Consider the following 24,097-nt stretch of genomic DNA (forward strand, 5'->3'; position numbering starts at 1 on the left):
CAGGACAGGGTGGGCTGACATCCCCCAGGAGGCAGGCAGCGAAATGCCAGTTGGGAGATAACAAAGCATAGGAAAGGTGTCAGGAAGGGGGGTAGAAGCCAGCAAACTGCAATAAAAAAGAAGTTCATCTCTTCCCATAGGCAGCCCTGTCTGCTCCATGGGTCCCTTTGGTGCCAGAGCAGAGGGAGAGGGCAGTCTGTGAGAAGAAAGAGATGGACCGTGTAAGTCAACAGTGACTAATGAACCATGTTGGAAACACCATCACAAGCAAAGGGCTGGATTTGCAGGACAGCGAGAGCAGAGCAGTGCTGGCTGCTTGCTTTTAGCACACAGAGGTACATTATGATTTTAAATGAATCCAGAACAGCTGAGACATTTGTGGACTAAAAGCCAATATAACCATGACCATCTTAATCATCCCCTTGTAAAATGAGCAGCCATAGGCATGAAATCAGCCCATACATTTTATGGAATATCTGTTGTATGCTGGACAAGTACTTGGACTGAAGTTTATTTTCTCAGGACTTCAACTCCTGAATTATACACTACGTAACCTTTCTCTTCATAAAACCAGAGTTTAGAGAGGGGAGGGGGAATTCCCCTAAGCTGTGCACTTCATGCACTCCCCTAAGCTGTGCACTGCCTCTCACATGTCGCTGCACTTGACAAAGTCTAGTGCTATTGTGGATGCTATAAACAAGGATTCCTTTACCATCTTGCATGAACAGCCCTTGTCATGACAAAGAAAGGCATTTAAATAAAGGTGACATAGCTTACAGTATTTGTTAGTGAGATATCAAAACATTCATGTGGACAGTATTTCTTTGCTACACTTCTCAAAAGGCTGAGGTTAATCAAAAAGAACCTGTTCCTTAAGCCATATTTTATCCCAAGATGTCTGCTCCTTAATCCCCAGAAAGGAATATTGTATTTCCTTACTGACGGCTTCTCAGCCAATTCAACATCAGAGGCATTGTTACGCTGCGTTAGGACTGCTCAGGGCAGGAAAGCTCCTCTTTGACCATACCTCTCCTGGGCTCTGGCTTTGCAAGGTTTTGTACATGTGCTCAGCCATCTGCACCAGAGTAATTCCTCAGGCCTCAGCAGGACCATCCACGTGCACAGTTTTGTATATGCATGGGTCTTTGTAGGACTGTGGTCTGATTGTGTTTTATGTTATGACATATCCTATAATGTATTACATTGTCACTGGCTTGCATGTCCCACTTTTCTTCAGCTCCTGGAACAAACAGGATGGTTTGTGATGGCCAGAAAGCATTACTTGTTCTCATGGTCTCATTTTGAACTTTTCTACTCATTCCTCTTTAATTGTGCTCTATTCTGATTCTTCAGTATTTCTGAAGGTTTCAGGCTCATTTTGTTCTCTTCTCCTCTCTGAGATCTGTATAAAAGCACCAGGGAGAACTCCCTAGCCTGTTGTACATTGTCCCAGTTGCTGTGTTTACAGCTGCCATCATCAAGACAGCCCTAGAGGTCTGCACAACATGGAGGCCAGGGTGGTGTGTGGGAGGTCATAGTGAGGTGGGTTCAGTCTCTTCTCCCAGGTAAGAAGTGACAGAATGAGAAGAAATGTCCTCAAGTTGTCCCAAAGAAGGTTTACATTAGATATTAGGAATTTTTTTTTTTTCACAGAAAGTGTTGTAACACATTGGAACAAACTGCTTAGAGAAGTGGTGGAACACACCTAAGGCAGTGTTCAAACAACATGAGGATATGGCACTTAAGGATGTGGTTCAATGGTGAGCCTGGTGGAGGTGGCAGGTTGATAGGTAAATGTGACGGTCTTATAGTTCTTTTCCAACCTTACTGATTCTATGATTCAGTGCTTCAGATGTGGGCAGAAGAGAGAAAGAAAGAAAAGAATATTTAGGCAGGAAAGTGAGCCTGTCTTCTTTATGGATGTTGGCTGAAAACCCAGAGGACTCCCCAGTGCTCCAGTTTTTCTAGTTGTCTTCTGTGCTTCCAGCTGTATGGAACCATAGGCTATTTTCCCATGACTACAAAGGATGAAGTGAAGCAGGTTGGAGTTTTCTGATCACTTTCCTGACCTGCCTGTGAAGTGGTCTAAAAGCATGCACAGCCTAGAGCTGGGACAAGCAGCATTCTCTCCCTGTGCAAAGGAAGGTCAGCCCAGCAAGTGTGGTCCTGAGGGAGGAATGAGGCAAAATGCAGTCTACACTATCCCATGAATTGTACTGGAAGGGAAATGTAGCCAGAGGGGAGCTCACACTGCCTATGTAGGAGAAGATGGGATTCAGCATCACTTATATGGAGAAAGGGTTGTTTTTGTTACAGAAACTATGAGCAGCTGTCTACATGGGAGCAGGACTTGGGGAACAGGCTGATTTAGGAGAACAGGTGCTGACTTTGATAATCAGAAGATGAACGATTTCAAACTTGTGGATTGTGAAGGAAGGAAGCCAGGAAGGCAAGGAAGCCACTGACAGACCCACCTGCCCCTTCCAGAGAAGAGATCTTTCCTCCTAGGGAGGTCAGCAAGAAAAATCCTGCTGCAAAAATAAAGATTTGCTTTTGGGCAACAAGCAGAAAATTATTTGATCAAGAGAGAGAAGAGCTGACACAGAAAATAAAATGTAACTTAACTATTAGGGGATTTTTGAGATGTTGGGGCCTCCAGAACATCCATCCCTCATGGAACTTTTCTGCTGGATATGTTCTTGCAGCAGCAGCTGCCTGTAGCACTGGGTATTCCTTGCCTGCAACAGCCCAGTGAAGAGCCTGGGGACAGAGGCTTCTGCATGAACAGTGCACGCTGCGGAACAGGATGTGGACCTAGGATGGAGGTCAGTATTACTTTATGGCTGATCTCAATTTCAGTTTTTCTTCATCTAAGGGAGATTTCCTGGATGCTGCAAATAAAGATAATCTCATGGGAAGTTAAATCACAACTGCTAAAACATGAACTAGCTCCCACTTTGGTCCTCTCTTCCTCTCCTCTTGGGATCAACCTGAAAGTTGGAGCCAGGAGTACAAGCAGGACTTCTGTGCTCTTGCCTCTTCAGGTCCTTTCAGAGCACCTTATCTTAAAATAGTCTGCATGCAAACAGTGTCTGTTGGAACATGAGGAATTTGTGCAGATGTATTTACCATCCTGAACTAGATTTTAAACAAATTGACATTTTAATATGCATTTATTCCTGTCACATTAGAAGAGCCTGCTGGTATTATGCCAGAATGTGATATATAATGATGCTGTTTAGCAGCAACTCTGTCATTTGCTGTTGTTGACAGTAAAATAAATTAACATAATAAACATAATTTGTTCAAAAACAGCAAAGTAAAAACAGATGGTTAAAATATTTTGGCAGGACCCGTTAGCCCAGGTTTGCATGTGTGTTTAGACATTAGTTCTGTTTGCAACATATGTTACATATTTTCTTGATCCCATTTAATATGCAAATACACACCCTCTTCCACAGTTATGTAAACAGGTCCTTTATAGTGTGAGTGATGGGGAGAGTGGGGGAAATGAGAGTTTCTTCTATTTTTTCTGTGTCAGGACCAGTTCTCAGCTGCATCAGTGGGAGAGGAAAGTAGCCATAGTACTGTAAGAAACAAACAGGACAGAAGGTGGAGCATAACAACATATTTGTGTACTGACACAATGGCTCTATTAGTGGCTCCTGAGACCTCCTTTTGTAAGATGCTGCTTTGTTGCTTGTGCTCCTAACCCCGCCAGAACGTGCTGTCCCCTCTGGGCTCCACAGCCTCCTGCTTACCTAATTCTCACTGCACTGGCCTGAACCCCAGCTGGATTAATGGTCACATCTAGTCCCATCCCTCCCTCCCTCCTGTTTGTGAGGCAAATGTGGAAAAAAAAAAAAATGAGGGAGAAAGCAAACTGCTCTTTTAAAAAGAACCTGGCATTGGAATGGAACAAGCTGGGATGAAGGTCATCTTTTTAACTATTTCTAAACTGTGGCTGGACTGATATTGGAATGTGAATACTAACAAATTCTTGTTAAGAATTGCTGTTTTTAGTGTTCATATTTAACATTTATGTGAATGTTAATGTTTACTCCTAAAGGTTACATGTCTGTGAGTAATTTTCAAGGTACAGAGACATGGTTTAGTGGTCTACTTGGCAGTGTTGAATTAATAGTTGGACTCAGTGATCATAGAGGTTTTTTTCAACCTAAATGATTCTATGATTCTATAGATGTAGACCTATTTGTGTTGCAAGAGAAACTAAGGGCATCACACCTGTAACTAGCTGTATATTTTATACAAATTGTATTTACATGTGCATGTGTACTTAATATACCTGTAAGATGCACCTTTTAAACCACAGTTCCAGAACAGAAGCAGCATGGACACACAGGAAAAACAGGGACCAACAGTGTCTCTCAGTGCACAGCTGCTTCTGGAGAGCCTTGAGACAGAAGGCAATGGTGACCTTCAGTGCCCTCCTGAGAGAGCCCAGCACGTGCTCACACCAGATTGCACCAGCCACACAAGGTGAGTTTTGTTACTACATGGTCTAGAGAGAGATGGCAGAGCAAGAAGTGCCAGTGGTGTGAGCTTTCTCCTTGAAGCTGTGCACGCTTCTGCATATGCACTCCTCAGTGCTAAGTGGCCTCAAGTTGTCCATCTCCCCAGTTTTGTAGCCCTCTTTCCCATGAACCTCACTCTTCCAGAGGGAGAATGGCTGTTCATATCCCCTTCTCTGCTCATTGTCCCCCAGACCTTCTGTACCCCTCTGGAGATCTTCCTTTACCCATCCCCTCCAAACTCTGGAAAATGTCAGTGTCTGTTTCCCTCTCCCCACACAGGCACCTATCCCCTCCTGCCCCACATCCCTGCCTGCTGCAGCACTTTCCAGCACCCTGGAGGGCAATGCTGGGGAGGGTCTGGGACAGCTTTCTGCCCCTGGAGCTGAAGGGCACGAGGGAGAGTGTGAATAATGTCATTACCTCACATACTGTTCATGCTGCACCTTAAAGCAGTGAATTACAGCATCCACAAGTGCCCAGGGCCTCATCAGGCATGTCCAGGAAGCATGGGATGCTCTCCAGGGAGGTATGCAGTCCATTATTGCAGAAATACGTGGCACAAGGGACCATTTCCAGAAGGTCCTCAAAATGTCACTGTCCCTTCCTTGCCTGGCTCTACAACATATCTAATATAAAATATTATTTGTGAAACTTCCTTTTAATTGCTGTTTAATGGCTCCTAATATATTTTGAATAGGTATCTGCAAGTTCATTTTGACATTTATTAGAAGCCATTAGATACCCATTTAATGGTGATTTTATGACAAATGTTAAAAATGTGACATAGTTAAAAATGTGATGGTTGATAAATTATAATGTGATGTGCTTTTGAGCATCAGGAAATTAGACTGTTTCCAAATGTGACTGTTTTTGATGTTGTAAATTAAATTTTATTTCTAACTGAATTATGTTTGTGGACTGTGAAAGTGAAGATAATCAGAAGTTGAAGAGGTAGTGGGGAAGCAGATTCTGATGACAGAAGGTGTGGTCAGTCAAACCAGTCAGTGCAAGACCTGATCACTTAATTTGGGTTAATGAAGATGATATTTGGAACAACATGCTTTTTAGAGGAATTATTTGATCTTTCTTACTAGTGTTCTAGCAAAGACTTACCCCTGCTTTAGTCTGTTTATTTGTTTATCTCTTTTAATATTGTCTCATAGAACATCAGTCATTCTGGACCATCATCTCCTTGTGCCAAAGAAAGAACAAGTGTTTGTCTTGCCCAGGCAGTTTACAGCACAGGCAGGCCCAGGTCTGAGGGAACTGATAGAGAATTAGCATTATAAACAGCCAACAGTAGTTTTTAGAAGGCTTTTCCTTGGCACCACGGCAGAAGAGATTTTTAGACACAACTGACAAATGTTTATGGGAGGACAAGATGGTGAGTGGTAGAGGAAAGATGTCTGCAAACTAACAATGAATGATACAGGCTGCCAGGAGATCACTGAGCTACAGGGTTAAGGCAGATCATGGCTGTGGTTACCAAAGGAAATCTCTGTCTCAAGTTGCATGGAATTCCCACATTCACATTAATATGTGCACAAAGAAGAGGAGCAGAACCATAGGTATATCTCAGATTTCAAAGTGAGTACAAAACATGCAGATGTGGAAGATATGTTTTCTCACACATAACCTCTGGCTTTAAGGAGAGAAAAAATTGCTAAGACCACTGTGTTTGGCCTGATGGAAAGCAGGACTTCTTGAAGATGAAGATACAAGTCAAAGGACATGGTGTCAAGCAAGGTCGCCTCAGTCTCCAGAGGCAATAAAGAATCTGGTTATGGTGGAGAAGAGGGTGTCTTTGGAATTTGTGTTGTTTGGGATCAAAAAGATGAAGCAGACCTGGGCTCTGATGCAACTCTGAGGTCTCCTGGCCTCCCCCACCTCCTAAAGCAAAGAAAAATGCTGACAATCCTGAGCTACTCTGCTGCTGGATGGCTGAACCATCTCTGTCTGCTGGCCTTGTGCTTAAGGCACTCATCCTGTCTGACTAGTGATTGTGCCCATTGCCAAATTCATTACACCCTCATGCAGTGGCACAGCTACAATGAAGAGCTGCCTAAAAAAAGTAACTGGGAGCTGAGAGATTACATTTCACAGTCTGTGTTTGGGAGGAATGAAGAATGAATGCCCTGAAAAGACACTCATTGGGGGGCCAAACTCATTGGAGAGCTTAATTTTTGTCCAGCGTGATCCAATAGCTTGAGAGCCTGGTAGGACTGTCAGGCATAAAAATGAGTAAAAATGCTGATGGTGTTACAGCATATGGTTTGTCACCTGTGCCTGCAGCCACCTGGGGATGCTGGGTATGGTCCTGGGGAGCTTTGCCTTGTTGAAGGCCATGGCAAATCTTCAGTGGTGCCTATCTGTGTCTGCCAGATGAAGGCAGATTTTCACAATGCCACCGTCACACCATGGTCTGTCTGACAGCTCTGCAAAGAGCATGCTATGTCTTCTTGGGGACATCAGGCCCATTCATTTAATTCCTCATGTGTGGCTGAAGGTGGTGGTCACAACCCTTTGCAAGGCAGGCAGGAAGAAGAGCAGGGTGTGACATCCACTGTTCCTGAATCAGGTATGCTGCCTGCTCCTGCACAAGCTCACTGCTCCTAGAGGATGCAGCCCTGCAGCCATCTGGGGTGAGGGGGCTCCTCAGGCCCTTCCCTGCACTGTGGAGGCAGTAATTTTCCAAGCCTGGGCTGTGAGATCTGCTCAGCTACCTTACAGCACAGTGCACGGTGTACTTGCATTTTAGTGCTTCTTACACAGGCCCGGTGTAAAAAAACAGTGTCCTCAGTAAAACTGCATCTTCCCAGCTCTAGTATTTGGCCATTGGTTGCAAGCATGAACTAGAAGAGCTCTGTGAAGTAATTATACAGGGCCAAAAACTCTCTTAACTTTTTTTCTAATCTTCCAGGTGGCTTTTCTCTAACACATTGAATGGGATCTATTTGTCAAGTTTTCAAAGTTTTAAAAATCTTTCCATGAGTAAATGTCATTTTGCCATTGCCATAAGGGCCAGAGTATTTAATATAGGTAATTCTGGAATTGCAAAGGCTTAAAAACAGAACACTTCACATTTCTACTATCAGGGTGTATGTGAGGGTCTTCAGGTTTGATAAAGCTGAACTTTGCTCTTCTTGCCTAAGGGCTTTTGTCTGTAAGGACCATTGTACGCAGTACTAAGGTGGGACTTCAGAGCATATTCATCATGACACACATGGATGGAAAGCTGGACATGAGACAACAGTGTGCACTTGCGGGCCAGAAAGCCAAACCTAAGTTGCATTAAAAGAAGTGTGGCCAGCAGGTCAAGGGAGGTGTTCTCCCCCTCTACTTTGCCCTTTTGTACCTGGATATACTGGAGCACATGGAGCACTGCACCCAGGTTTGGGGATCCAGGTCCTCCACAGAAGAAAGATGTAGGCCTATTGGAGCAGGTCAAGAGGAGTACCATAACGATGGTCAGAGGGCTGGAGCACTGTCCTGTTTACGGGTAGGGTACAATTAACTTCTTCTCAGTAGCTGTTACAGTGCTGTTTGCTATGTGTTTTGGATTTAGAATGAGAATGGTGTTGATCACACACTGATGTTTTGTTTTTTGCTAAGTCCTGTTTATCCTAAGTCAAAGTCTATTTTTTCCTCCTTGTGTCATGCTCTGCCAGTGATGAGGTATGCAAAAGAAACTGGGAAGGAGCATAGCTGAGACAGGTGACTTGAACTGACCTAAGGGGTATTCCACACCACAGAACATCATGCCCAATATAAAGACTCCTGGAAGTTACCTGGAATTTGGGTTAATCTGGGTTCAGAAAGGGGGTCTCTCATTGGTTAGCGACTGGTGAGCAGTTGCACTGAGCACCACTTGTTATTTCCTTTTTATTACCATTATTTGCCATTATTGTATTTTATTTAATTTCCAATTCTTGAACTGTTGTTATCTCAACATACCAGTTTTACTTCAGTCCTCTTTGTTCCACTGAGGAAGGATATAGAGAGAAGGGAGGGGTGAATGAGTGGCTGAGTGGTGCTTAAATTTCATCTGGGCTTAAACCATGACAAAGCATCTCTCCTACAAAGAGGAGGCTGAGAAGGTTGAAACTTTTCAGGCTGAAGAAGGGAAAGTTTCAGGAAGACCTTATGCAACTCCTAGTACCTAAAGAGGGTTTCTAAAAGGGAGGGAGAGGGGCTTTTTATATGGGCAGATAGTGCCAGGACAAGGGACAGACAAAATTCAGTTTTAAATTAAAGAGGGCATGTTTAGATTAGATGTAAGGAAGAAATTCCTTACTCAGAGAGGGTTGTGAAGCACTGGAACAGGATCCCAAAGAGGTCATGGATGCCGCATCCCTCCATCCCTGAAAGAGTTCCAGGCCAGGTAGGATGATGCTCTGAGCAACCTGATCTAGTGAGTAGCGTCCCTACCTATGACAGAGGGTTTGGAACTAGATGATTTTTAAAGTCCCTTACAACCCAAATAATTCTATATATCCATGATACTGTCACAAACTACCTGTAAGGAAGAGGTCTAAGAGCACCTTTGGAATAGCCACTCACAAGTGCTCTGCCTTGCATTTGGACTGACCTGGGGAGTAGCTCAAGGAAGCTGGCACATGTTAAACTTGCATTGTAAAACACCCTGCCAAAGATCCCCCCAGTCTGGTAGACAAGCCCTTAAGTGTTAAATGGGCTTACTGCAGAACAGAGAGAAAGTAGAAGCAAACCCAAGCTGACCCCAAATTCTATCACCAAGGCCTCCTATTTTGTGGCAGGGTGAAGCACAGGGCTGTGCTGCCAGCCTGCTGGTCTGCCTGCTGTTCCACCAGGCACAGAGCACCTCACAGTCCTCTACAGGCTCCTGTGCCTCTTCCTTGCCTTGTATGGAGATCCTCTGCACAAGGGAACCTGCCTTGGCTGTGCTTCTCTGGTCTTTTTCTCCTTCTCTCTATCTGACTTCTCAGAGAGAGAGGAGCTGGCCAAAGTTGAACACACCATTCCAAGAGAGGAAATACCATTATACTGGCATCATGAGTGAGAAGGATCCTAGTGCCGTATTAAAATGAAGCATGAGCCTGGGTACATCTGGGTTCTGTTCTCAGTCATGCTCCACGTTTTCTCTGAAGTTCGGCCTACTTACTCAGAGGCTCTATGCCACAGCCTCTCTCCCTGTGAAAATGGCTGTAATATTTTCCCTGCATCTTAAAACTATTGAGATTGTGAAAGACTTGGATATTTAAGTGCAGACATAATTAAAAATGCAAGATAGGGTGGATTAATTATACCCCAAGCTTCTGGTAAGAGAAGCCAAATATCTTGTTCTATGTTTTTATAAGGAAGAAATATGTGTCTGAACCATGCTGTGTATCAGGCTCTGCTTCCCAGTGCTGATGCAGGGGGGCTGAAGCAGGGCTGGAGCTGGGAAAGCCGTGCTGGAGAAAGCAGGAAAGGGAGCTCCCCCCAGACCTGTGCTGGGGTTGCTGGTGCTGTTGTTGTGATTTAGTAAAACATGAGGGTCTGATTTGTCAAGTTGCTGAATGCAGGAGCTGCTGAGAGAGCAGGGTGCTGATTCCTGGCTTTATAACCTCAGCTCAGCACCAAACACCCTGATCTGGTGAATAGGGCAGGTTTAATTTTTTTGTCATATAGCCATACACAGCAATCATGTTTTCTCCATGCATGGGTGAGTCTCCATGACTGCAACATGCATGCCCTTCTTGGCCTTGGGGGGAAGGATGAACCCAGCTGCAGATTTGATATTTTTGGGTTAACCTCTGACTCACTGGCAGCTGATGCAGCTCCAGCCTTGTTTCTTGTTTTGAGTAAAGAGAACAGAGAAAAATCAACCCTGTTTGATTTGTCTCTGTAATAGCAGCTGACCTGGATTGGATTTTATCCAAGTCTTCATGTTATTATATAGCCCAGTCCCCACAAAGCTATTAAAAAAAATTGTAAAAAAATATTGTAAAAACACTGTATAAAGGCTTGCTTAAAATGTAAGAAATATTGAACTTCTGCCATGGATTTTGGTATTTGAGCAAAAATTTAGATCCCATTACAAGATTTGTTACATAATTGAGCAATTAAAAGTATCCTTAGTTAAATAACCAAAAATCCTCCAGTTTTACTGTCTTGATAGTGAGTTGCCAAGCAAAAATAAAACAAAATATGTCAGTGTATGAGCAGTGGAGCAGAGTTCCTGCAGGAGGGAAAAGCCCACAAGCAGACTGATGGTGGTGGTGTATCTCTCTCTCAAAGTAACGTGACAATGTAGAGAAAAGAGAGGATAGGCGAGATCACTTTTGGTGTGTGTAAGAATTGGCTAAGCAGCAAAGCTCTTTTTTCTCTGGATAATTTTTTCCTAAGTGAGCAAATGCCTGCTATAGAAATGTCAAATATTTTCCAAACAAGGTTCCAGGTAGAGAGTGTTCACTTGCATATCTGAGAAATCACTTAAACTTCAAACTTCACAAACAGATGTCAGTGTTTTGAAGCTGCTTGACATTATTAAAGATGCAGGTGGCCCATTGGCACTACTGACCTAACTTTGGGCAGTGATGGGCATTGCCTGGAGGTGCAATATCTCATCACTCTTCCCAAAACTCTGGTCATGCTCAATGAGAAAAACCAGGCTAAGATGAACTATAAATCTCAAAATACATATTTTTAGTAAAAATTACATGTGAAGTCAGATAAAAAAATTATAATAATATTGATGTTACTGGAGTGTATGTCATTTTTCATGTGTAACAGGAAACACAGCAGATCTTTCACGTCAACTTAGGCCAAACCCAGCAGACTGTGAAACTCTAGAGAAGAAAGGGATTTAAAAATTGCAGCTTTGTCTCCAGCCTCCTGTTTTCCTGCTGCTCTCAGTTTTCCTCAGGTGTCTTCTCATATTCATCAGCTTCCAGCCACCAGGACCTTGACATCTAATATGTTTTTAGAGTGCATTGCATCCAAATGACCAGCACTCAATGACCAAAACATGCCTGATCAAGAGTGCCTTGTCGGGTCTGATCTCTATGCCTGCTCCAATCCTGCAATGTGTCCAGCGCCCTCAGCTCCCCTCTCACTGGCACTCTGCTACAGTGGCTGTAAGAATCACAGCACAGTTTGGGTTGGAAGGACCTCTGGAGATCAACTAGTCTAACCCTCCAGCCATGGGCAGGGATATCTTTCTCTAGATCAGGTTGCTCAAAGCCTCATCCAATCTGACCTTGTACACTCCCAGGGACAGGGCATCTACAACTTCTCTGGACAACCTGTTCCACCCTCATCATAAAAACTTTCATTCTGGTGCTCAGCCTAAACCCTCCTTCTTACTGTTCAAATCTGATGCCTCTTGTGCAGTCACTACAGATCCCTCTTCTTTGTTTTTGGCTGCCACTCTACAATAGGAGGAGCATGGCAGAACAAAATGCCCAAAGGAGCATTAATTCCCTTCCCTGGGACCTACCCACAAGGATGCACTCCTGCTCCCCCAATCAGTGACGCTCTGACAGAGTGCTGGGGACAAGGTCTTTACATTTCCTTCACCCATGGTTACACTTAACCCCTGGTGTCTCTAAAACCAGACTTGGTAGGGTGATGTATTAGTTTGGATTTTTTTGGTTTCCTTATGGTTTTCTTTTTAAAGTGTGAGTCCTTTATGTTCCAGGTACAAACGTCTGCAGGACAGCAGAAGCTGCAGTGGCACCATGCCTGTGTCTGGCTGATACCAGGTGAGGTAGATACCTGCTTGCCCTCTGCTGCCTGCACAGGACACTGCTGCTTGGCCTGCAAGTGAAGGTGGCCCAAAAGAGAGAAAGGAGTGGGTGTGTGCTGGGCCAGCTTCACACCAGGTGAAGGGGCTGGAACTTAGCTGACTAGGGAGGCACTTTCCTTAGAAGTTATTTTGTCAGGCTTTTGGGCCAATGGAACTGGAAGGGATTGTTACAGGAATAATGCCAGGAGAAGCTCTGGAAAGCACAATCATGTCCTATAGATTTAACATAAACTTCTCAAACTTGTGAATTTGGCAAGTTGAGTTTCCAAGTTCATCTGGCTGAGATGCTGACAAATCAAAGAGAAATCTCCGTTTCACTTGGGCACAGGTGGAGCAAGGTAACTTGTTCTGGCAGCCTTTCAGTGTCCCAGGAATCTGCAATGATGAAAGATCAAGTGTGTGCCCCTATCCTACTGGCAGAGTTCAGTATCTGCAATAAACTTGAATAGCCTAAATCACTCCCAGAACAAGACAGTGCTTTTCAAAAGAAAACTGGCAAGTTCTTACTGTAGCCTTCAGCAGTTGCAGTTCAGCCAGCTGATTTAATAAAGGACTTCAATGTATGTTCTGCTTCCAAAAAACCAGATTTCCCTTTACTGTCCAAAAAGCAACAGTCAACTTAGGGGGGAAAAAAACATTTGCAAATATGAGTGTTTCCTTCAAACTGTGTGTTAGATTGCTTTCCTGCTCAGCTGACGCTGCTTTGAAATGCACATGTGATTATTTAACATGCTCATTAAATGTCTTGTGTCACACATGCACTGCCCCCTTTTACCACTTATTTGAGAACTCTCAAAGGACCCTGTGTTCATGCCTGCACTGGAGCAGCACTGCTGCCCACACCAGCCTCAACCTCAGATATGCCTGGTGCAGCAGAAAATGAGAAACTAAGCAGAAACATTACCACTTTGCTTTTCTTCTGGGCAAACACAGCTCCTCGTTAGCATCCTGGAAAAGTAGTTCATGTTTGGGACACATGGAAATGCTGAGCAGCTCTTTCACACACAATAAAATATTATAATGATTTATTACATGAAAAACCTTTTGATTGTATTTCGTGAGCTTCTATTACATTGGTTTATTAGAAGAAAGCCAGTCCTCATTAAAATAATTTCTAAAATTAAACTAGAAACATTATTAGACATATTTGGGGCCATAAAATATGGGTAAGATATGTACTGTTCCAAATGTGAAAGTACAAAAATCCTTTTAAATGTGAGGAAGGTGACAGACCACAATAGTACAATTTTCCAAACTGTAATTTAGCTCTTATCAAACCTTATTTTCAGGCTGTGCATTATTTCTGTGAGCAGTCTTACATATAAGAAATACCTTAGATAAGGTTTGGAAGCAACTAGGTAAAAGACAACTGAGTTTGTAGTAGCTGCTTACTCAATTCTGCAGTCTCAAAATAAGGAAAGGAAGGATTTTATCCCAAAGAAGCTGAGTGACAGCTTTGTTGTGCTTGGCTTTCAGATCACCTCAGGCTTCTCTCAGAACGATTTATTTTCCACTTTACTGTGTATTTATTAAATGGTTTGTGTGATGCATTATAAAACCTGGAAACACAGCAGCAAAATCCATTTTCCTCATATTTTACCCATCACCAGCAACACAAAAGCTTTGGCACAGCTCATCAGCAGAGCACAGGTGAGCGTCAGACAAATTTTCTTCCCAAGTCACACAAGAAAACTTTCTGAAATGTTGTGTGCTTGTGTTAGACTGGACAGCCTGACAACTCTGCTTAATGACACTAGAAGAGTTTAACATAATTTAAAGCTACTTTGATCACTAATCTCACCATAAAGAAAGTTGTGAGCTTTTTCTACTTCGTCAACTCCCACCGATTTCATTGTTCATTGATGTCAATAGGAATGAGCATCCTGGGTGTGCAGTGGTAAATTGACATTTTAATGAGCCAAAATACAGGGTCTGAACAGCACTGAGTACCCTGGCCTCTCTAGATTACACAGATTTAGAGGGATGGGAGAGGAAGAGAGAGACAGAGTGGGGGGAAAAAAGGCCCTTTTCTGCCTATAGCTTTCTACTGCCTGGAATGGAGAGAGCATTGGCAGGTGATAGGATTGCATCCAAATCCTGATTTTTTTTTCTTTAAAATGCTTATACAAGAGAGAGACTTCAAAGGTTCTGAATAAACATGAGGTGAAAAATTATGCCTCACTTCTATTGTAAAGAAAAATTAACTGTAGAACAGGAGCAACCCTTCCCTGGTTTGATTTTCACTGCAATCCCAGGAAGTAATTACAGCTTGGTCACCTGCTACCTGGCCAACAAACACTCTCAGGATGTTGTATGTTAATTTCCACAAAGAATGCAGTGTGGGATGAAGTCACCTCAGCACTGCCAGCATGCTGCCAGTGACATAGGTGATAGCTGACTGCAGTTAACTACCCCTTTGTATGTCCTTAGGGCCATCATCCACAAAACCCACACAAAACAGGATGTCACACCTTCTTTGTTGTGCAAGCAAGGAAAGTTCCAGACTATGATGAGCAATGGTCTTCACCACTGCAGAGTCTTGACACCTATTTTTGTACTCAGCTTGGTTCTGGTAGGGATTTTAAGCAATGTGATGAATGTAAGTTTTCCTTTTCTACAGAACAACAAGCCTTCACTGCAAAAGACCTGATGGTAGAGGCTACCTTATCCACTTCATCTTTGCTGAACTGTCTTAACAGCACATGACCTTGTTTCCTTTTTCTGCCTGGAGCAGTTTTGTTTACACCAATCAGACTTCTATTCCTCCTTTGGGAAACCACCTTCCATTAATTTGTACCTCTGTCCTTGCATAAAACACATTTTACCCTGCTCATACATTTATCCCATTACATCTAATCTTATCCCACATGAGCCTCACTTGGTGTTTATAACCTTCAAACACTTGCAGAGGGTTATTAGATCCTCCTCCTTTAGTCACAATTTGGAAAAGTTGTTTATGCTGAATTCTTTCAGGCTTTCCTCATCCAGCTGTTCCCTCCCACCTTTCATCTGATGTGGTGCTCTCTGGAAGCCTTCAGCCTGTCTGCATCACCCCTGGTGTGGGGTGTACAGAAATGATGGCAGCAGCCCTGCTGCAGCCCCAGCACACCCCACTCTGCACTAAGAAACCTCAATGGGCAGCCCCAAATCACATGGACTTGTCCTGGGCCATAGTGCAGCAGTGTCTGCTTATTGATGTTCCCACTTTCCAGATTTCTCTGTCCTATTGAGCAGCAGTGTTTCAGACTATTTGCCCAAATATATCAACTTTGGTTTTCCCAGGCACAATCTAATTTGATTATTTCCTACACATATTTCCAACATCTCCAGCTTCCCCCATATTATTGTTACATCCTCCCTCATTTGCTTTTGACTGCTTGGGCCAAATTACAGTGAAAGCAGATATGAGCCAGGATGTGTATCCAGGCTCTCTGCCAGCTATTTTGCAAAGAAATCACCCAGGCCACAAGATCTCACCTCTCACAAGTCATAGTGACACACCATGAGTTAGCAAGTAGCAGCTTACCTGGTTACGTGGGCAGATCAGCAGCAGTCGGCAGCTGACCCATGTACTCACAGGTGCTCGAAGGTTTCCATCTCCTACAGGGACTTGCACAGTGCCCTTAGGTCCTCAGGGGAGATCATCAGGTATTATTTCCAAGGAATTATTTGAGGTTAGACACAAAAATGGATGTGTCCTGATTTTCAGATGCCAAGTGTCTATAGTTTCAATTAGGAGTTTTGGCCACTGTGCTAAGGAATGAAGTTCTGGGCATGATGTGACTAAGAATGGAAAGGTTTGCCACCTTTGAATTTCACCTTTGAAATTGCTTTTGTGTTGGTGAATGAATCTTAGCAATTTGGGAATTGTTTGCATGTGTGAGTGCACGTGTGTGTGTGTGTGTATTTTGGAAACAGAGATCCGGCAGAGGAGCATTAGTATTCCCAGAGAGCACAGGGCCTGGAGGAGCGATGACAAGTCACTCAAATCTGTGGCCTTACTTGGGAGTGGGGTGGCCTGTGCTTTAGCCAGGAAGTTGTTGCATATTTTCCCTCTTCAGAAATAGCCTGAATCATCTCACACCTACATAAGCTGCTTTCCAGGAGGTGACCTGCTTTCCTGAATCCAACCATTTAATCAAACTGGGCTTTATTTCTGTTTTAGTTCTTTATGTAAAGTTACTCCTGGTTCATGAACGCTTTCAGCAGCTGTTCATGGCCTTTTATCACTGCACTGCTCAAATTCCTTGGGACTTTTCCCCACTTAATGACTGAGGCGTTGTGTCTGCTAGGGCAAAGTGAGTGTTCTGAACTTCACCACCCCAGCTTTTAAAAAAGGGCTCTTTAGCAGGAAACTGCTTACATTTCACTAGATCACACATTACTCTGAAAACTAATATTTACTAAGTCAGACTCCATCCATGCAGCATTCCTGGTATCCAGCTGCCTGACACTGGGCAGGCAGGGTCAGCTCCATGGAGTGACTGATGGGATGTGGCCCACAGACCCTTAATACCCAGCACTGAAGTTCTTGGTAAGTGACAGAGGAGTCACCTGCCTAACTTCCCCTGCATGAGCCTGGTTCCCTCTACTCTCCCCCTACATCAGCAGACTGACATCAGATGGTCAGGAACATGACCTGGAAGGTAACAACTCTGTAGCCTGTCAGTTCAGACATCACCCCCAAATCTCTCCTTAGCTGCAATAAGTGTTAAGGGGCAAAGGCAAGACAGTGCTGCCTCTACCAGCCTAATCACAGCCAGGTCTGATGTTACTTGTGCAGAGGACATTAGTGGAGACCCCTATGCCTTGGGGTCCCTCAGGGAGGGCAGGAGGTCATCCTGCACAGCTCTAGGCAGGAATCTGAGGACTCATGCTGCAATGGCAAGGGCTTAGGGTAGACATCCAGTGCAGTGCCCTGAGTTATCTGAGAAAACCTAAAACACCTGTGGATTCCAGTGGTGGGGTTCCTCTCTCCTCACTCTCTAGTGGAGCCATGGGCTCCTTTATTTAGTGGTGTAAGGGAAAAACCTTTTGGATACAATTCACCTGATGATATGCCTGCTGCCTTTTGGATGAGGTGACTCCAGTCCTGGAATCCAGCAGCTGAAACAAACAGAGTTAGTTCTGCTGACTAGAGATCTGAGCAGAGGTGTTTGATTTCCCAGATCTTCCCTTAGCCACTGTGTGGAGCCATGAGATGGATTCAGGTGCAAGATGCTCTGCACATCTGATGACTGAAAATGGATAAAAGGAAGAGTGGGCATCAGGGCACTCCAGTGGGCACAGTGACAAAGCCATTTATAGCTGCTCCCATTCCCTCCCTTAGCTTGCTCATTCCTGTCCATCTCCTCTTGACATGGAGCAAAAGCTGAGGAACTACGGGGGCTTCAGCCATAGTAAGTATACAAAAAGTAAGGAAGGGGGACTTTGAATGATGTAAGTTTCTTGGCCCTTAAATTGTCTGTGCTTACCCAGCACCAGAATCAGGAAAAACAGTCCAGAGGCATCCCAGCTGGTGGGCTGGGAACCAGTGCAGGTCCCCTGATGTCAGTGCAGTGCTGTGCCCAAGCTAACAAACCCAAGGCTTATTAGCTCAGGTGCAATACCAGGCAAATCAGTCAGTACTGTCATCAGACCCACTGCTAAGCCTGTGTGACACCAGGCTGCACCTTGTGTTGTTACCAGCTCTCTGCACGTGGGCAGCCCTTGGCTGCTGCCTGGCTTGGGGTGTGCAGAGCTCATAACCACTACCTTGCTTCAGGCTAAATGTGCTGGACCCACCTCCCTCCCCATGAAAAAGTCATAAAAGTGAGAGGGAGAAAAGTCCAAGCTTGTTTTAATCACTCATTTGGATCTATGCTTTGGAGGTGAGCAAGGAAATTGCCGACAAACATCTGTCACAAATAGTTCACCCTTACTCCATTAGTTCCCATGCCATGGAAAAATGTCTTTTCCTTCCCACTTCATGTTAAAGACTGCCTGTTAAAGAGTCCTCCTAGGTATCCAAATGTGTCTTACAGGTTGAAATTCTGTGGTCCCAAAATGCTTTCAAGAGACATGATGTATGCAGGTAACTAACACATACTGTTACTGCACAGTGGGGCAAGAAGTCTCCTGTTGGTTAGCCTGTTTAGCCCATCCTAACAGTGTTCCCATTGTAAGGTAAAAAACACTTGAGCATTCAGCATGTAAACTGCTTAAAAATAACAGGGTTTTTCTGGGACAGTGGCGGTGTGGAAATGGGAGAGGTGTTCTCTGCAAACTGCTGCACTGTGATCTGGCTGAATATTTCAGCAGCTGAAGAAAAGCCCCCCTCCAACTCTCTGCATCTGGACACCCAAATAAGGGTATATGTATTCAGCACAGGCACAGCTCTAAACCCAAGACCCAAACATGAGCAGGTGCTTTTCCCTCTCTTTTCATCATCTGAGCATAGCTGATTTCTCCTGCCAGTTTCAAAGGCGAGTGAATACAATGGTGATGGGGGCGAAGCAGCTGGGGGGTGGCAGGAAGGGGGCATGGAGGGGGCCCTGCTTGGCAAGGTGAGTGGTGCCCGCTGGGGTGGTGGGCAGTCCTGCCAGCTCTCTTTGTGAGGCTCTGTGAGAAATGGGGGGAAGGAAGAGGCAACAACAAGTGAGCAAGTTCAAAGTGAAGCCACTGAGGCCAGCAAGTCATGGCTGATCTGTGCCAGCTGTAAGCAGCTGCTTCTCTAGTCAGTGTGCCAACTATTTTGCTGGAGTAGGGAAGAACCACAAGAAGTGTGTGGGTTTGTGGCTGGTGGAGCTGGAGGAGGAGCGATGTTGATCTTCCTTACTGACACATAGCAATCACAAATTCCCTAGCACCTGGCATTTGGGATGTGCCTCTGTGCACGGCCACAGCCTGGCTGGCCCAAACAACTGGGTCCTCAGGGAGAAGGAAAGAGCAGCTATGCTCTTCCCAATTACTCCAGAGCAAGGAATGCCACAAAACCCTGGGTGTGCCAGGAAGTCGTTCCTGGAGCTGCCACATGAAACAGGACCTCAGCACTGGCTTGCTTAATCAGCTGCCAGGAAAAATGCTCATCCCTAAAACTGTCCCCGCTGAAGTGCTGGTGACAGCCTGGATTCAGTCCTCTTCCCTCTCCTTTGTGCCCTGTGCCATGGTCCCCAAAGGGCCACTACAGTTCTCACGGCCAAAATACAGTTTTGCCTTTTTCATGTGCTTCTGGATGGAGGAATGTGGTTCATGCCAACCACAGCTCTCCTCCCCAGGCTGGGATATGCCTCCATGGGGAGAAGGTTTGGTCAGGGTATGTCAGACACCGGGTAGAATGTCAGCGGCAAATGCAGCTGCTAAAGGCTTTTGGTGAGGGGCTCGTGCAGCCATTTCGTCGTGCAGATGGCCGGGGACGGTCACACCGAGCTCTCCCGGGCCGGGTGGCGATGGCCGGGCACACCGAGCTCTCCCGGGCCGGGTGGCGATGGCCGGGCACACCGAGCTCTCCCGGGCCGGGGGGCGATGGCCGGGCACACCGAGCTCTCCCGGGCCGTGTGGCGATGGCCGGGCACACCGAGCTCTCCCGGGCCAGGTGGCGATGCCGGGCACACCGAGCTCTCCCGGGGCCGGGTGGCGATGGCCGGGGCCGTGTGGCGATGGCCGGGGCCGTGTGGCGATGGCCGGGCACACCGAGCTCTCCCGGGCCGTGTGGCGATGCCGGGCACACCGAGCTCTCCCGGGGCCGGGTGGCGATGGCCGGGCACACCGAGCTCTCCCGGGCCGTGTGGCGATGGCCGGGCACACCGAGCTCTCCCGGGGCCGGGTGGCGATGGCCGGGCACACCGAGCTCTCCCGGGCCGTGTGGCGATGGCCGGGCACACCGAGCTCTCCCGGGCCGGGGCTGCCGGGCCCCGGCGCGCACAGCGAGCGCAGCCCGGGCCCGCGGACGGCGGCGCGGCGCCCCCTGCCGCCCGCGGGGCCACACGGCGGCGGCGCCCGGAGGGAAGGAGGAGCGCGGAGAAGGGGAGGGAGAGCCGCGGCCGGGCCGAGGCGGCCCGCGGGGCTGAACGCCGGCGCAGAAGTTGCTTCCAGGGCCCGCGGGGAAAGGGCAGCGCACAGCGGCAGCGATCGGCTGCTCAGCCGTGCAACACGGACCCCTCGCTGCGGTCCGCCCGACGTGTTCCCGTCCCAGCCCTGCACAGCAGACGCGGGCACCCGGTGAAGTGCCCCGCGGCAGCACAAGAGCCCGCGTCCCGCGCAGGTGCGGCCCGAGGAGGGGCGAGCCTCGCCGGGGAGGATGCTCTCACGGCAGCCAGGCAGCCCGCAGTGAGCAGAGTAGGAGCGGGGCAGCAGCACAGCGCGCTGCCTGCCCACCTGCGTTACCTGTGCGCGCTGCAGCAGCCGCTCGTGCCCTGCCACGCACCCGCTCTCGCAGGATCCGAGGGCAGAGACTCGTGTGATGCAGCATGAACACGGGTCAATGACAAGCTCCCATTAAATTCAAACAAGGCTGGCAGCCTTCAGCCACTTGGTAATATAAAATGAAAGGACTTCTAATCACTCTGTTCTGGCACTTTTCCAATAGTTCTTCCTCATCTCTTACCTCCTAAGAAGGCTCAATCATTATCCCATCTACCAGGACAGTTTCCTCATTAGCATACATCCTCTACCAGCCTTTCCTGGGCTCTGGCTGCTTTCCCACACACGGCTCAGTCCCTTCTTTGGAAAATGGTGCTTTAAAGGTTTTCTAACTCTTCTGGAAGAGTTTGGCTAGAAAAGGGGAGGGCTTCAGAAAGAACCAACCAACCATCCCTCCATGACAGAGTTGGGAGGCCACATGCGAATGTGCTTCTACAAGCTCCACTTCCACACTTGGTGGTGTTTGATAAGGATCATCTCATTCTAGAGATGTAACATGGAAACAAATCTGCTGCTATGAGGCTTTCACAGACCTCTGCCTCTTCTGTGTCATCAGAAATGAGGCAGATGTGGTAACATTCTCAAAATACAAAACCACATATTCTTCTAGCACCTGAACATCAACAAGTGAGGTGTGTTGGGACAGGTGGTATCTTGTTTATCCAACCAATATGGACTCTTCATAAACCTCACCTTATGAAGTCTTTGCATATATTTTAAATACAAACTAGATATTCTACAGTGGCATCTGTCCAAACTGGTACCAAGACCAGCAGTGGTTCCAGAGTATCTCATCTTCACAGGTCATTCCTGAAGGGCTCCAGGTTATCCCTCTATTGCTCAGACGCAGGATTTTCAAAGTTCATTCCTGTTGCTGCCCTGTGTAATTTTGGTTGGACCTTCTACGCTTCATGTCACTTCCAGCCTTCAGTTCTGCATTTGTTACTGCAGAGACTGTCCTGGAAGTCTTTGCTCATCCAGCAGGCATGTCCTGGCAGAATGCATAGCTCTATCAAAAACAGAAAGCATTGCAAAAATTAAGTCTATTTTGCTGGAAGTTTTAGTAGTAAAGTAAATCAGAGGCTTCTGGATGAAGTCAAAACCTCAAATGCTTTGTGGTAGTTTTCCTTTGGTGAAATGTTCAGCCTTCCTTAGTATTTATTGCACTGGTGCAGTGCAGTATGGTTCTGCTTCTGGTTTGCAGCCAAATTTTGAAGATCTTTCTGAAATAGAGAATCATATTTCTGAGATCATTAATAAACCACTTGGAAAGAACTGAGGTGGTGGTGGTGGGGTGGGGTGTAGGGAGAAACACACCCCCTACAACTGTACAGCAAGGTACTAGCAATCATATTCCTCAAATATTAAAGTTAGAATTCTTTAAAAAAACACCCACATATTTAAATTGTGAAATGAGGGTAGCAGTCAGAGTTGGAAAAATAAAAGCAGGAGAACTAGCAGAGATTTTACTTGGAAATTACTTAAATAAATGACTTGAGTTCAAAAACAGCTTTCAAAGTGAAACGATGAAATATTGCCTGGGGCCCTGCAGATAAACCAAGCCAAATCAATTACTTTTCTGTCTATAAGTCATGATCACTTTATATAAAATATAGAGTGAGCAAACAGAGGCACTAATAATAAAGTGTTACCACTTCAACAACATTATTATATACAGCATCCAATTTTGGGAGTAGGAAGCAGGTGCCTCTCCTCACAGGCAGTTGCCATGACCAAGGGTACTACTACACTACTACAAGGGTAGTGATTGTATTGAGGTTATATGTTTACTGGCTGCTTAAAGACAATTAATAGCCACATGTGCAAACAGTTAACAGCATATTTCTAAATTAAAGGAGTTAAACAGCAGTGTTCTGCTACAAAGCACAAGTGGCTCAGCAATTGCCACTGTAAAATGAATGTGCTGGTTAGCACAGCCTAGAACACACAGGCTGCAGAGGGAGATAGGGGAGTGTAAAATTGAAGCTGAGCAGGTATCAGTTAGTAAAATAGCAAATGGGGTCACTACAGATTGTTTCCTCCTGACTTCCCTTGCTCTTTCAGTAGAGCATGCACTCTAAGACTTCTTTTGTTCAGTAACTTGGCAATTCCATGGGCAGGTACCTGCAGAGGAGAGACCAGAACTTTGGGATGGTTTAGGTAACATTTACAGCTGTGGTGCAGGCAGCCCCTCTTGGCCCCTTCCAGCTTGGCTGGCTTGGTAGAGCCAGAAGTGTAGAAATACATGACTGCAAGGGTTTGCCAGCATGGGGCCTGGCCTGTGTGTGCAGCATATGTAGCAGAGCCAAGACCTCAGGTACACAATCAGTAACTTTTGCCATGAATCTCTACCACTGACTGTCTTCTGTTTGAATAAAGGACAGTTTTATTCACATGCCCCAGTTCCTTGCTGCAATGAGAGAGCAGAAAATGAATGTTTCTTTTACATAAATATAATATCTTTTAGCAACAGAATGTAAGAAATTTGCCCAGAGTCTGGTCCTTGCCGTGAAAATATATTCTGTGCTAGTCCAAGAGGCTACACTGAGCAGGAGTGATTTACAAAGTTTTATAAAAGTGGCACTGTCAGTGGAACAGGACTGCATGTGAACATGTCATAGCTGCCCTTACGACAGAGTAGAAACTGGATTGGGATATTTTTGCCCCTTGGGTTGCATATCCTTGTGAAGAGCACAAGATTTGCCATGAAATGTGAAGATGCAATCCCTGCTGCTGATCTCATGGGCCTGCTGCCTGTCACTTGGGCACACTGCACCAATTCTCCAAAGAATAAAGGACAGGGAGCATCCAAAGGCAAAGTACCAGCTGCAGAAAACATGGTGGTGTGAGGGGTGTATGGTACTCCCTCTTTTTCACCATTCCTCTGAAATATGCTGCACTTTAGGAGGAACACAAACAGAAATGATGATTTACTTAGCTTCAGCTCTAGAGCATGCAGCATTATGGGCTGGTTGGGTTTGCTTCTTCAGTGGCTTCCCAGTTCTTGGAATAGTCCCCACATGACTGGCTCCCAGCCCACACTGCTCTCAGTGACCCCAGAGCACAGAGGAGGAAGAGGAGTATCCTACCCATGGGAAAGGGCTGCCAGCTGAATGGCTGATGAAATCCTGCCATATAGCTGTGCATTTCCCACATCTACTCCCGAGTCTCACAAACTGGAAAATCTCACATGAAACATAATGCAGAGCAGGGCTTGGGGTTACTAAACAGAGTAAGACAACCTGTGAATCACAAAACAAGTTGCTGCATCACTTTTCTGCTGGGATTGGTTGTACTTACCACTCAGTTATTTGGGCTGTGCCTTTGCCAATGGACAGGTTTTGCATTTGTTCACCTCCAAGATCAGAAATCAGTGCCCAGAAAAATATTGTTA

General features: G+C 45.8%; 1 protein-coding gene across 1 annotated transcript; it reads left to right on the forward strand.

Moving 5' to 3' along the window:
• The first annotated feature begins 2,571 nt into the window (after positions 1-2,571).
• On the forward strand, positions 2,572-13,062 carry LOC144245892 (uncharacterized). The gene is made up of 3 exons (XM_085564269.1): positions 2,572-2,825; positions 4,334-4,500; positions 12,196-13,062. The coding sequence occupies exons 1-3, from the start codon at positions 2,694-2,696 to the stop codon at positions 12,251-12,253; spliced, it is 357 nt and encodes a 118-aa protein (XP_085420395.1). The 5' UTR covers positions 2,572-2,693; the 3' UTR covers positions 12,254-13,062.
• The last annotated feature ends 11,035 nt before the right edge of the window (positions 13,063-24,097 follow it).

Source organism: Lonchura striata, chromosome 2, assembly GCF_050655825.1.
Source record: "Lonchura striata isolate lonStrDom1 chromosome 2, ASM5065582v1, whole genome shotgun sequence".
NCBI lineage: Eukaryota > Metazoa > Chordata > Aves > Passeriformes > Estrildidae > Lonchura > Lonchura striata.

What these genes read in the sequence shown, in the direction of transcription:
- LOC144245892 (XM_085564269.1), top strand. Translation starts at nt 2,694, where the DNA reads ATGTTCTTGCAGCAGCAGCTGCCTGTAGCACTGGGTATTCCTTGCCTG. An exon ending in GATGTGGACCTAGGATGGAG is followed by an intron (nt 2,826 to 4,333) that starts GTCAGTATTACT and finishes TTTAAACCACAG; the next exon opens with TTCCAGAACAGAAGCAGCAT. An exon ending in GATTGCACCAGCCACACAAG is followed by an intron (nt 4,501 to 12,195) that starts GTGAGTTTTGTT and finishes TTTATGTTCCAG; the next exon opens with GTACAAACGTCTGCAGGACA.